The sequence below is a fragment of the Trematomus bernacchii genome, unplaced genomic scaffold (assembly GCF_902827165.1).
Source record: "Trematomus bernacchii unplaced genomic scaffold, fTreBer1.1, whole genome shotgun sequence".
In the NCBI taxonomy this organism is placed as follows: domain Eukaryota; kingdom Metazoa; phylum Chordata; class Actinopteri; order Perciformes; family Nototheniidae; genus Trematomus; species Trematomus bernacchii.
The window spans coordinates 459613-472009 of NW_022987669.1; the positions used below are offsets into that span (position 1 = coordinate 459613).

The 12397-nt window shown below is 42.1% G+C and overlaps 1 protein-coding gene across 1 annotated transcript in view; it reads left to right on the forward strand.

The window, feature by feature from the left end:
- Window positions 1-12397, forward strand: part of lrrc6 (leucine rich repeat containing 6) — a 54910-nt gene continuing 42513 nt past the window's right edge. The window contains exons 1-6 of the mRNA XM_034135990.1: window positions 1-32; window positions 1040-1207; window positions 1483-1560; window positions 2102-2274; window positions 2546-2751; window positions 3244-3408. Of these exons, the coding sequence (XP_033991881.1) occupies window positions 23-32; window positions 1040-1207; window positions 1483-1560; window positions 2102-2274; window positions 2546-2751; window positions 3244-3408 (800 nt within the window). The 5' untranslated portion in view covers window positions 1-22. The remainder of the gene's footprint in view (window positions 33-1039; window positions 1208-1482; window positions 1561-2101; window positions 2275-2545; window positions 2752-3243; window positions 3409-12397) is intronic.

Consider the following 12397-nt stretch of genomic DNA (forward strand, 5'->3'; position numbering starts at 1 on the left):
CAGACAACAGACAGAGCGCAAGATGGTTCACAGTGAGTTAAAACATATAATATATATATATATAGATATATATATCAACAAATTAAAACAGCATTTAACTTTTAAACTGCATTTAAACGTTTGTATATATGATTTGTAGATGATACGTGTTACTTTATATGTGTTTATAGCGAGATAGCAGTGTAGTTTTGAAAGTTAGTGACGATGAGAACACAGTTAATGTCAATTATGAGTCTTTTTTTAGATAGCTTCATGCTAACAGTCACAGATAATGTTAATGTTGGGTCACTAATGATCTTAATTTCAATCCAACATCAGTCATAGTTTATATGTATTATTTAAGGAAGCTCTTTTTAGAAGTAGTAGCAGTTATTAAAGATACAGTTTGTAGCTAAGTCCAGCTAACAACACAGGAGCTACTGCTACAAACACTTAGCATGCTAGTTTGAATGAGTTTATAATTTGTATTTTCATTATTTATTTATATCACGTGTATTTGTATTTAGTGGAAAAAGAGGTGGGAGAAGTACTCAGATCTGGTACTTGAGTAAAAGTAGAAGTACTCAGGTCTTGTTCTTGAGTAAAAGTGGAAGTACTCAGATCTTATACTTGAGTAAAAGTAGAAGTACTCAGATCTTATACTTGAGTGAAAGTAGAAGTACTCAGATCTTGTACTTGAGTAAAAGTAGAAGTACCAGAGTGTAGGAATACTCTGTTACAGTAAAAGTCCTGCATTCAAAATGTCGCTCAAGTGAAAGTAGAAAAGTATTATCATCAAAATATAGTGAAAGTAGCGACAGTAAAAGTAGTCATTGTGCAGATTGGTCCATTTCAGAATAATATATATGATATGTTTTATAATGATTGATCATGAAAGTGTTGGACTATCAAATAAACACCATGAAGGGCTACAGCTAACACAATTGAAGTATATATGATGCTAATATAGAACCACAGTGACTCCTCTGTCCCTGCTGGTGTTCTGTTGAGTTTTATTCTAGTTTTTATAAACGTTTATTATACATTTTGTGTCCGTCAGTCACAGAGGATCTGATTCGCCGCCGGGCCGAACACAACGAGTGTGAGATCTTCTCTCTGGAGGAAGTGACTCTCCACCAGCAGCACCTGGAGAGGATCGAACACATCGAGCGCTGGTGCAAAGAGCTGAAGATCCTCTACCTGCAGAACAACCTCATCCCCACGATCGGTGAGTCTCTTTCTAGACATCTGGGTTGGAAACGTGCTCCAAATGTTTAAAAAGAGATGCATGACAATGAAAGATAGTCCCGAACGTCTACATAGAGGTTCAAGGTGTTAGAAAAGAGAGGAGATTGGGTTCAAATGTAAGTATTTCAGTTCAAATATTGACGTTTCTGATAAATAACCTATCCGTGTTAACAGGGAATTCTACAAATCCCACGGTCATGTTTGTATCTTGTTATCTTTTCAATATCTTACTTAACATCTTATTTTTTCCTCTAGAGAATGTGGGTCGCCTGAAGAAACTGGAGTACTTGAATCTGGCCTTGAACAACATTGAAGTCATTGAAAACCTTGAAGGTCAGTTTGTTGTGTTTTTGTGTGTATTTGATAATACGTTAAAGCTATAAACTCTGTTTTGTGTGTGTGTGTGTGTGTGTGTGTGTGTGTGTTGTTTTTAATTGCACAATATCTCCTGTAGTGTTAGTTATTAATTATACCCTAATTTGCACCGTCTGTACCTGTGTGTGTGTGTGTGTGTGTGTGTGTGTGTGTGTGTGTGTGTGTGTGTGTGTGTGTGTGTGTGTGTGTGTGTGTGTGTGTGTGTGTGTGTGTGTGTGTGTGTGTGTGTGACCTTCAGGGCCACCGTAGGAATACTAATATACCAATAATACTTTCCACGTTGTGACATGTTGTGCTTACTGTGTGTGAGACACTGTATATAATTGTGTGTGTGTGTGTGTGTGTGTGTGTGTGTGTGTGTGTGTGTGTGTGTGTGTGTGTGTGTGTGTGTGTGTGTGTGTGTGTGTGTGTGTGTGTGTGTGTGTGTGTGTGTGTGTGTGTGTGTGTGTGTGTGTGTGTGTGTGTGTGTGTGTGTGTGTGTGTGTGTGTGTGTGTGTAGGCTGTGAGAGCCTCCAGAAGCTGGACCTGACGGTGAACTTCGTGGGTCTCCTGAGCAGCGTGGAGTCTCTGAAACACAACGTTCACCTGGCTGACCTCTACCTGGTGGGAAACCCCTGCTCAGAGTTCCAGGGGTACAGGAAGTACGTGGTGGCAACTCTACCCCAACTACAGGTGATCTATCTATCTATCTATCTATCTATCTATCTATCTATCTATCTATCTATCTATCTATCTATCTATCTATCTATCTATCTATCTATCTATCCGTCTATCTATCTATCCGTCTATCTATCTCTCTCTCTCTCTATCTATCTATATATCTATCTCTCTATCTAATATATATAACATACATCAGACAGTATATAAATAAACATCACTTGATTCTGGATCTAGTTTCCAGACTGAAGTATCGTTTAATGTAAGTATTCATTCGTCCTTTCAGCGTCTGGACGGGACGGAGATCAGCCGCTCGGAGAGGATTCGATCCCTTCAGGGTCTGGAGGAGGTGAGGAAGGAGGTGAGGAAGCAGGAGACAGAGTACCTGAAGAGGAGAGCCAAGGAGAGGGAGGAGGCAGGAGAGGAGGCAGGGAACAAGGAGAGGAAACCAGGCTTCGACGGACGCTGGTACACCGACATCAACAACACAGAGTGAGCAACAATCAAACATCATCAGCTCGGTAGAACATTTTAAAGGGATGAAGAGAGAGGAGGGTTGCATTCTGGGAAACGTAGGATCCAGGGACTAAATATCAGCAAATTATAAATAAGAGTTATTTTACTATTAACGCCCAATGTCACATATGTGTCACTTTTTAGATCTTTGATACTAGGGGGGGTTTACTTGACAGAAATGTGTTCTAGGTTATTCTATTTCTATTTAGTCTAAATTATGTTCCCCTTAATTTCCCCAAAAGTAGAAAGGGGTCCGGGTTCTTATGGGTTGATTTATGGAAGTAACAACAAGTAAAACTGCTGTATTTAATATAGAAACTAAGGGGAAGTTGGGAGAACCTCATATCTTTTGAAATCATTTGAAAAGAGAAAAGCTATAGAAGCAAATTTATAAAATAAGTCTCAACATCCAATACGTTCGTATAATCTCTGTGTTTAGGTTTCTAAATAGGTTCCTTCTCTCTGTAGTCTGATTTTGGAGGAGAACCAGGAGAACCAGGAGAACCAGGAGAACCAGGAGGTGGATGAGGAGCAGCAGGAGAATGATTTCTGGAACAAGCCGTGTTCCTTCACCCCTGAATCTCGCCTGCAGGCTCACCGCCACCTGGAAGACAAGAAGAGGGCAAAGGAGAAGTGAGTGTTCTCCTTATCAGATGCTTTCATCTTTAAATGTAATGAGTTTGGACACTCTCACAAAACACAGCCTATGAAATACCATCAGTCTGTTATTTTAATTCAACAGAATGACCTCAAGCCTCAGATACTAAATTCCTGGCACTGCAGTTCATCTTTTGGCCACTAGATGTCGCTGCAACATCACAATGAGAGGCTCAGTTTCAACCGAACAGACTGATGAGTGTTTTAGGAGAGTTACAGTTAGTTTGCACGATGTGTAAAATAATAATATCTAGAGAGAAAATCTGCATCAAAGTGAGAAACCACCGGGCTCTGTTTGAAGTTATTCATTATATATCATATTGGAAAGTCACAAAGAGAGACAAGATGACTACAAAGAGACAACATAAATATCAAATAGAGATCATAGAGAGACGCAAAACGTTTATACAAGGACAAAAAGACCACGAAGAGACACAATAATATCAAAAAAGAAGCACAAGAGCTGCAAAATGTTTAAAAAGTGATGCAAAAACAACCACAACCAGAAATACAAGATGTTTACAAGTAGGAGCTAAATGGAAAAAAGACCACGAAAATAACATGAAAGTACATAAAATGACCACAAGAGATGCAACACGTCTACATTTAAACATCAAAATGTTGAAAAAGAGACATTAATTCACCAAAGGAGATGCAAGACGACCAAAACCTTCTACCAGAAGATGCAAAATGTTTAAAAAGAGACTTCAAATGACCACAAGAGCTGCAACACGTCTACAGTTACGGTGCGTCCACACGGCAGCGTCGCGTGCTTCAACGGAGACGCTTCCCGTTCACTTTGGGGTGACGTCACGCTTTACCCAACTGCATTGTGGTTCCGTCGCATTGCTTTGCCTCCGTTGCTCGCTTCGAAAGTTGAGAAAAGTCGACGGAAGCACCAGCCAATCAAATCATATGCCAGTACAAGCGCTAGCCAATCAAACCGCGTGCTTGTGTGTCCGGGGCGGGAGATTGATGTGATTGGTTGTTGGTCGCACGCCAGACACGCCCACCGGCAAGCTTCAACGCGACGCTGCCGTGTGGACGTACCGTCAGATGCAAAACGACCAAAGACTTCTACAAGAAGACGGGAAACAGCTTCAGATGATAAGCGTTGAATCCATACTGTTATCATTAAAGTAGGTCTTTATCAAATCAGCAGTGACGTTTGAAGCTTTAACGCCATCAGTCCAACTCAACGACTGCTCTGACGTCTGCTCTTATGAGGTCATAAAAGCAGTACGTCAATTCCTCCTGACGCTGTGATTGGCTGAAGCTAAAACGTGTGCCTCCTTCTCCACCAATCACAGAGCAGACTCATCCGTGTCCCCTGGTCTCCCAGCTGTGTGCGTCACTCTTTAGTATCCCCTGGTCTCCCAGCTGTGTGCGTCACTCTTTAGTGTCCCCTGGTCTCCCAGCTGTGTGTGTCACTCTTTAGTGTCCCCTGGTCTCCCAGCTGTGTGCGTCACTCTTTAGTGTCCCCTGGTCTCCCAGCTGTGTGCGTCACTCTTTAGTGTCCCCTGGTCACCCAGCTGTGTGCGTCACTCTTTAGTGTCCCCTGATCTCCCAGCTGTGTGCGTCACTCTTTAGTGTCCCCTGGTCTCCCAGCTGTGTGCATCACTCTTTAGTGTCCCCTGGTCTCCCAGCTGTGTGCGTCACTCTTTAGTGTCCCCTGGTCTCCCAGCTGTGTGCGTCACTCTTTAGTGTCCCCTGGTCACCCAGCTGTGTGCGTCACTCTTTAGTGTCCCCTGGTCTCCCAGCTGTGTGCGTCACTCTTTAGTGTCCCCTGGTCTCCCAGCTGTGTGCATCACTCTTTAGTGTCCCCTGGTCTCCCAGCTGTGTGCGTCACTCTTTAGTGTCCCCTGGTCTCCAGCTGTGTGCGTCACTCTTTAGTGTCCCCTGGTCTCCCAGCTGTGTGCGTCACTCTTTAGTGTCCCCTGGTCTCCCAGCTGTGTGCGTCACTCTTTAGTGTCCCCTGGTCTCCCAGCTGTGTGCGTCACTCTTTAGTGTCCCCTGGTCTCCCAGCTGTGTGCGTCACTCTTTAGTGTCCCCTGGTCTCGCAGCTGTGTGCGTCACTCTTTAGTGTCCCCTGGTCTCCCAGCTGTGTGCGTCACTCTTTAGTGTCCCCTGCTCTCCCAGCTGTGTGCGTAACTCTTTCGTGTCCCCTGGTCTCCCAGCTGTGTGCGTCACTCTTTTTCTCCCCTGGTCTCCCAGCTATGTGCGTCACTCTTTAGTGTCCCCTGGTCTCCCAGCTGTGTGCGTCACTCTTTAGTGTCCCCTGGTCTCCCAGCTGTGTGCGTCACTCTTTAGTGTCCCCTGGTCTCCCAGCTGTGTGCGTCACTCTTTTTCTCCCCTGGTCTCCCAGCTGTGTGCGTCACTCTTTAGTGTCCCCTGGTCTCCCAGCTGTGTGCGTCACTCTTTAGTGTCCCCTGGTCTCCCAGCTGTGTGCGTCACTCTTTAGTGTCCCCTGGTCTCCCAGCTGTGTGCGTCACTCTTTAGTGTCCCCTGGTCTCCCAGCTGTGTGCGTCACTCTTTAGTGTCCCCTGGTCTCCCAGCTGTGTGCGTCACTCTTTAGTGTCCCCTTGTCTCCCAGCTGTGTGCGTCACTCTTTAGTGTCCCCTGGTCTCCCAGCTGTGTGCGTCACTCTTTAGTGTCCCCTGGTCTCCCAGCTGTGTGCGTCACTCTTTAGTGTCCCCTTGTCTCCCAGCTGTGTGCGTCACTCTTTAGTGTCCCCTGGTCTCCCAGCTGTGTGCGTCACTCTTTAGTGTCCCCTGGTCTCTGTTGTGTTTTGAGCTTCTTGCAGTGTTTGGTTTCTGCAGCTTTTAGTAAACGCTGCGCATGTCTCCTCAAGTTGCTGAATGTTCTCTAAAAGCTCCACGTGTCGTCAAGTTGCTGGAGATGTTTCTTCATGTGGAACCTTTGTGTTTTTATATCTGCATCCTTTCTGAAGCTGCAGCACGTTTCTCCTGATGGAAGAGGTTAGCTCCCGTTGGACACCGTATAAATCATCCGATATAAATATCCATATTGGATCTTTTCTCAAGTGTCTTCGCTGATGGTGTTCAGACCTGTGAGTGAACGTACACATGGAAGAAGTAATACAAACATCAATATAGACTTCATCCTAACACAACTGGTACATATAACTGTAAAGGTTGAATCAATGACACTCACGAGACATGAACGCAGCGTTTTCAGAGGAAGTGTTACGGGGCAGAAACGTTGCTGACGTGTCTCTCTGTTACGCGGCGTGAGAGTTTGTTGTCATTTTAATTCTCCTTAAACACGTCTGGCCGAAGGAGTCAAGGAGCATTATGTCTGATTCGACAGATATGAAGCTGTGCATTTCATTTTAGATTTGTTTCTACACTGACTGAGGTTTGCTGTGTGAAGTGAATCGTTGATATCCTGTCATTCTGTGGGTCCTCGGTGCTTTGGTATTTAAAGAGTCCTCTCCTGCTGATGTTCAGGTGTATATCAGTATGTAGTGTCTCTACTTTAAAGAGTCCTCTCCTGCTGATGTTCAGGTGTGTATCAGTATGTAGTGTCTCTACTTTAAAGAGTCCTCTCCTGTTGATGTTCAGGTGTATATCAGTATGTAGTGTCTCTACTTTAAAGAGTCCTCTCCTGCTGATGTTCAGGTGTATATCAGTATGTAGTGTCTCTACTTTAAAGAGTCCTCTCCTGCTGATGTGCAGGTGTATATCAGTATGTATTATCTCTACTTTAAAGAGTCCTCTCCTGTTGATGTTCAGGTGTATATCAGTATGTAGTGTCTCTACTTTAAAGAGTCCTCTCCTGCTGATGTTCAGGTGTATATCAGTATGTAGTGTCTCTACTTTAAAGAGTCCTCTCCTGTTGATGTTCAGGTGTATATCAGTATGTAGTGTCTCTACTTTAAAGAGTTCTTCTCCTGTTGATGTTCAGGTGTATATCAGTATGTAGTGTCTCTACTTTAAAGAGTCCTCTCCTGCTGATGTTCGGTGTATATCGTATGTAGTGTCTCTACGTTAAAGAGTCCTCTCCTGTGAGTTCGTAGTGTCTCTACTTTAAAGAGTCCTCTCCTGTTGATGTTCAGGTGTATATCAGTATGTAGTGTCTCTACTTTAAAGAGTCCTCTCCTGCTGATGTTCAGGTGTATATCAGTATGTAGTGTCTCTACTTTAAAGAGTCCTCTCCTGCTGATGTTCAGGTGTATATCAGTATGTAGTGTCTCTACTTTTAAAGAGTCCTCTCCTGCTGATGTTCAGGTGTATATCAGTATGTAGTGTCTCTACTTTAAAGAGTCCTCTCCTGCTGATGTTCAGGTGTATATCAGTATGTAGTGTCTCTACATTTAAAGAGTCCTCTCCTGCTGATGTTCAGGTGTATATCAGTATTAGTGTCTCTACTTTAAAGAGTCCTCTCCTGCTGATGTTCAGGTGTATATCAGTATGTAGTGTCTCTACTTTAAAGAAGTCCTCTCCTGCTGATGTTCAGGTGTATATCAGTATGTAGTGTCTCTACTTTAAAGAGTCCTCTCCTGCTGATGTTCAGGTGTATATCAGTATGTAGTGTCTCTACTTTAAAGAGTCCTCTCCTGTTGATGTTCAGGTGTATATCAGTATGTAGTGTCTCTACTTTAAAGAGTCCTCTACTGCTGATGTTCAGGTGTATATCAGTGTAGTGTCTACTTTAAAGAGACCTCTCCTGTTGAGGTTCAGGTGTATATCCAGCTATTAGTGTCCTCTACTTTAAAGAGTCCTACTGCTGATGTTCAGGTTATATCAGTATGTAGTGTCTCTACTTTAAAGAGTCCTCTCCTGCTGATGTTCAGGTGTATATCAGTATGTAGTGTCTCTACTTTAAAGAGTCCTCTCCTGTTGATGTTCAGTTGTATAGTCAGTATGAGTGCTCTACTTTAAAGAGTCCCTATCCTGTTGATGTTAGTGTATCAGATTAGGTCTCTACTTTAAAGAGTCCTCTCCTGCTGATGTTCAGGTGTATATCAGTATGTAGTGTCTCTACTTTAAAGAGTCCTCTCCTGTTGATGTTCAGGTGTATATCAGTATGTAGTGTCTCTACTTTAAAGAGTCCTCTCCTGCTGATGTTCAGGTGTATATCAGTATGTAGTGTCCTCTACTTTAAAGAGTTCCTCTCCTGCTGATGTTCAGGTGTATATCAGTATGTAGTGTCTCTACTTTAAAGAGTCCTCTCCTGCTGATGTTTCAGGTGTATATCAGTATGTAGTGTCTCTACTTTAAAGAGTCCTCTCCTGCTGATGTTCAGGTGTATATCAGTATGTAGTGTCTCTACTTTAAAGAGTCCTCTCCTGCTCATGTTCAGGTGTATATCAGTATGTAGTGTCTCTACTTTAAGAGTCCTCTCCTGCTGATGTTCAGGTGTATATACAGATGTAGTGTCTTACTTAAAAGTCCTCTCCTGCTGATGTTCAGGTGTATATCAGTATGTAGTGTCTCTACTTTAAGAGTCCTCTCCTGCTGATGTTCAGGTGTATATCAGTATGTATTGTCTCTACTTTAAAGAGTCTCTCCTGCTGATGTTCAGGTGTGTATCAGATGTATTGTCTCTACGTTAAAGAGTCCTCTCCTGCTGATGTCAGGTGTATATCAGTATGTAGTGTATCTACTTTAAAGAGTCCTCTCCTTGCTGATGTTCAGGTGTGTATCAGTATGTATTGTCTCTACTTTAAAGAGTCCTCTCCTGCTGATGTTCAGGTGTATATCAGTATGTAGTGTCTCTACTTTAAAGAGTCCTCTCCTGCTGATGTTCAGGTGTGTATCAGTATGTATTGTCTCTACTTTAAAGAGTCCTTTCCTGCTGATGTTCAGGTGTGTATCAGTATGTATTGTCTCTACTTTAAAGAGTCCTCTCCTGCTGATGTTCAGGTGTATATCAGTATGTAGTGTCGCTACTTTAAAGAGTCCTCTCCTGCTGATGTTCAGGTGTATATCGGTATGTAGTGTCTCTACTTTAAAGAGTCCTCTCCTGCTGATGTTCAGGTGTATATCAGTATGTAGTGTCTCTACTTTAAAGAGTCCTCTCCTGCTGATGTTCAGGTGTATATCGGTATGTAGCGTCTTTACTTTAAAGAGTCCTCTCCTGCTGATGTTCAGGTGTATATCGGTATGTATTGTCTCTACTTTAAAGAGTCCTCTCCTGCTGATGTTCAGGTGTATATCAGTATGTAGTGTCTCTACTTTAAAGAGTCCTCTCCTGCTGATGTTCAGGTGTATATCAGTATGTAGTGTCTCTACTTTAAAGAGTCCTCTCCTTCTGATGTTCAGGTGTGTATCAGTATGTATTGTCTCTACTTTAAAGAGTCCTCTCCTGCTGATGTTCAGGTGTATATCAGTATGTAGTGTCTCTACTTTAAAGAGTCCTCTCCTGCTGATGTTCAGGTGTGTATCAGTATGTATTGTCTCTACTTTAAAGAGTCCTTTCCTGCTGATGTTCAGGTGTGTATCAGTATGTATTGTCTCTACTTTAAAGAGTCCTCTCCTGCTGATGTTCAGGTGTATATCAGTATGTAGTGTCTCTACTTTAAAGAGTCCTCTCCTGCTGATGTTCAGGTGTATATCGGTATGTAGCGTCTTTACTTTAAAGAGTCCTCTCCTGCTGATGTTCAGGTGTATATCAGTATGTAGTGTCTCTACTTTAAAGAGTCCTCTCCTGCTGATGTTCAGGTGTATATCGGTATGTAGCGTCTTTACTTTAAAGAGTCCTCTCCTGCTGATGTTCAGGTGTATATCAGTATGTAGCGTCTTTACTTTAAAGAGTCCTCTCCTGCTGATGTTCAGGTGTATATCGGTATGTAGTGTCTCTACTTTAAAGAGTCCTCTCCTGCTGATGTTCAGGTTTATATCAGTATGTAGTGTCTCTACTTTTAAAGAGTCCTCTCCTGCTGATGTTCAGGTGTATATCGGTATGTAGTGTCTCTACTTTAAAGAGTCCTCTCCTGCTGATGTTCAGGTTTATATCAGTATGTAGTGTCTCTACTTTAAAGAGTCCTCTCCTGCTGATGTTCAGGTGTATATCAGTATGTAGTGTCTCTACTTTAAAGAGTCCTCTCCTGCTGATGTTCAGGTGTATATCAGTATGTAGTGTCTCTACTTTAAAGAGTCCTCTCCTGCTGATGTTCAGGTGTATATCAGTGTGTAGTGTCTCTACTTTAAAGAGTCCTCTCCTGCTGATGTTCAGGTGTATATCGGTATGTAGCGTCTTTACTTTAAAGAGTCCTCTCCTGCTGATGTTCAGGTGTATATCAGTATGTAGTGTCTCTACTTTAAGAGTTCCTCTCCTGCTGATGTTCAGGTGTATATCGGTTATGTAGCGTCTTACTTAAAGAGTCCTCTCCTGCTGATGTTCAGGTGTATATCAGGTATGTAGCGTCTTTACTTTAAAGAGTCCTCTCCTGCTGATGTTCAGGTGTATATCGGTATGTAGTGTACTCTACTTTAAAGAGTCCTCTCCTGCTGATGTTCAGGTTTATATCAGTATGTAGTGTCTCTACTTTAAAGAGTCCTCTCCTGCTGATGTTCAGGTGTATATCGGTATGTAGTGTCTCTACTTTAAAGAGTCCTCTCCTGCTGATGTTCAGGTTTATATCAGTATGTAGTGTCTCTACTTTAAAGAGTCCTCTCCTGCTGATGTTCAGGTGTATATCAGTATGTAGTGTCTCTACTTTAAAGAGTCCTCTCCTGCTGATGTTCAGGTGTATAATCAGTATGTAGTGTCTCTACTTTAAAGAGTCCTCTCCTGCTGATGTTCAGGTGTATATCAGTATGTAGTGTCTCTACTTTAAAGAGTCCTACAATTAGATGGAAAACAGCTGCAAAGAGACAGAAATTACAACAAAGAGACAATTAATCACCATAAAAAAATATTTTAGTAGAGAAATGTTTTCATTGAAGTTAATTTGTTGAAGGGAATCCTGTAAAAAAAAGTTTTATTCAAAATGGCACTTTATCAAAATGCAATTGAGTGCAACTTCAACGTAACTGTATTTTTGGTTCCTATTAGATAAGATGTACTTTATTGATCCCAAATTGGGAAATGTTTGCGTTGCAGCAGCATAAAAAACAAGGCATTGCACATCATTAGAAATTAAAAGAGTAGAAATAAACATTTCAAAAATTTGAAAGATATCAAAATAGAAATTAAAAAGTAGAAAATATGCATTTGACGTGAAGATGAAACATAATAGAACATGTTGCTTACTTCCCATTGGAATTAATAAAGCATTTCGATTGTTTACATTTCTTTATATTATCTAAACACAATAGCGTTTCTAGGCAACAGCATGGTTCCATTCTTACTTCCTGTCAGCTGATGTCCTTCACTCCTTATTTGGAATGGAACCTTCAGAATGATGACATCATCTTTTGCCTTCATCTAGAATTCTGAATTCTGCATTGATCTTCTAGGAGTTTGCAGGACTTGGCTGTGACGGTGAATTCATCAGAGCATCAGAGCATCAGAACACCAGAGCACCAGAGCAGCAGGCAGAAGGAATTTGTCCAGCTAGTGTCAGATCATTGCAGAAATAGGTTTTGTTGCAAGCAAACATTAGGGATACTTGCAGTGTTTTTTAGCGAGATAATCTTCACCAGTGAACTCAACTTTTGTGGGATTTTTGTGACGTTAATTCAGTCGAACAATTACATTTAGTTTGCTAAACAACAGGTCATTTCGTCACAGCAGTAGAGATGGAGATGAACAATAGAGATGAGCTGGCAGTCAAGCTCGAGATTCTGCAAAAAGAAAATCAGGAAATGAAGTTGTTGCTGGAGCAGGAGAGGACTTTAAGGGATAAGCTTGAGATTGAAGGCGCTAAAAAGAAGGAAGCGATGCTCAAAGCATATACAGCAGCTTTGCAGTTTAAGCACAATGTGAAAGTGAAAGCCCAGGAAATTGAGCAGAACATCTTGCGCGTCAACAATGAGGACCTGAACATGAAATACAG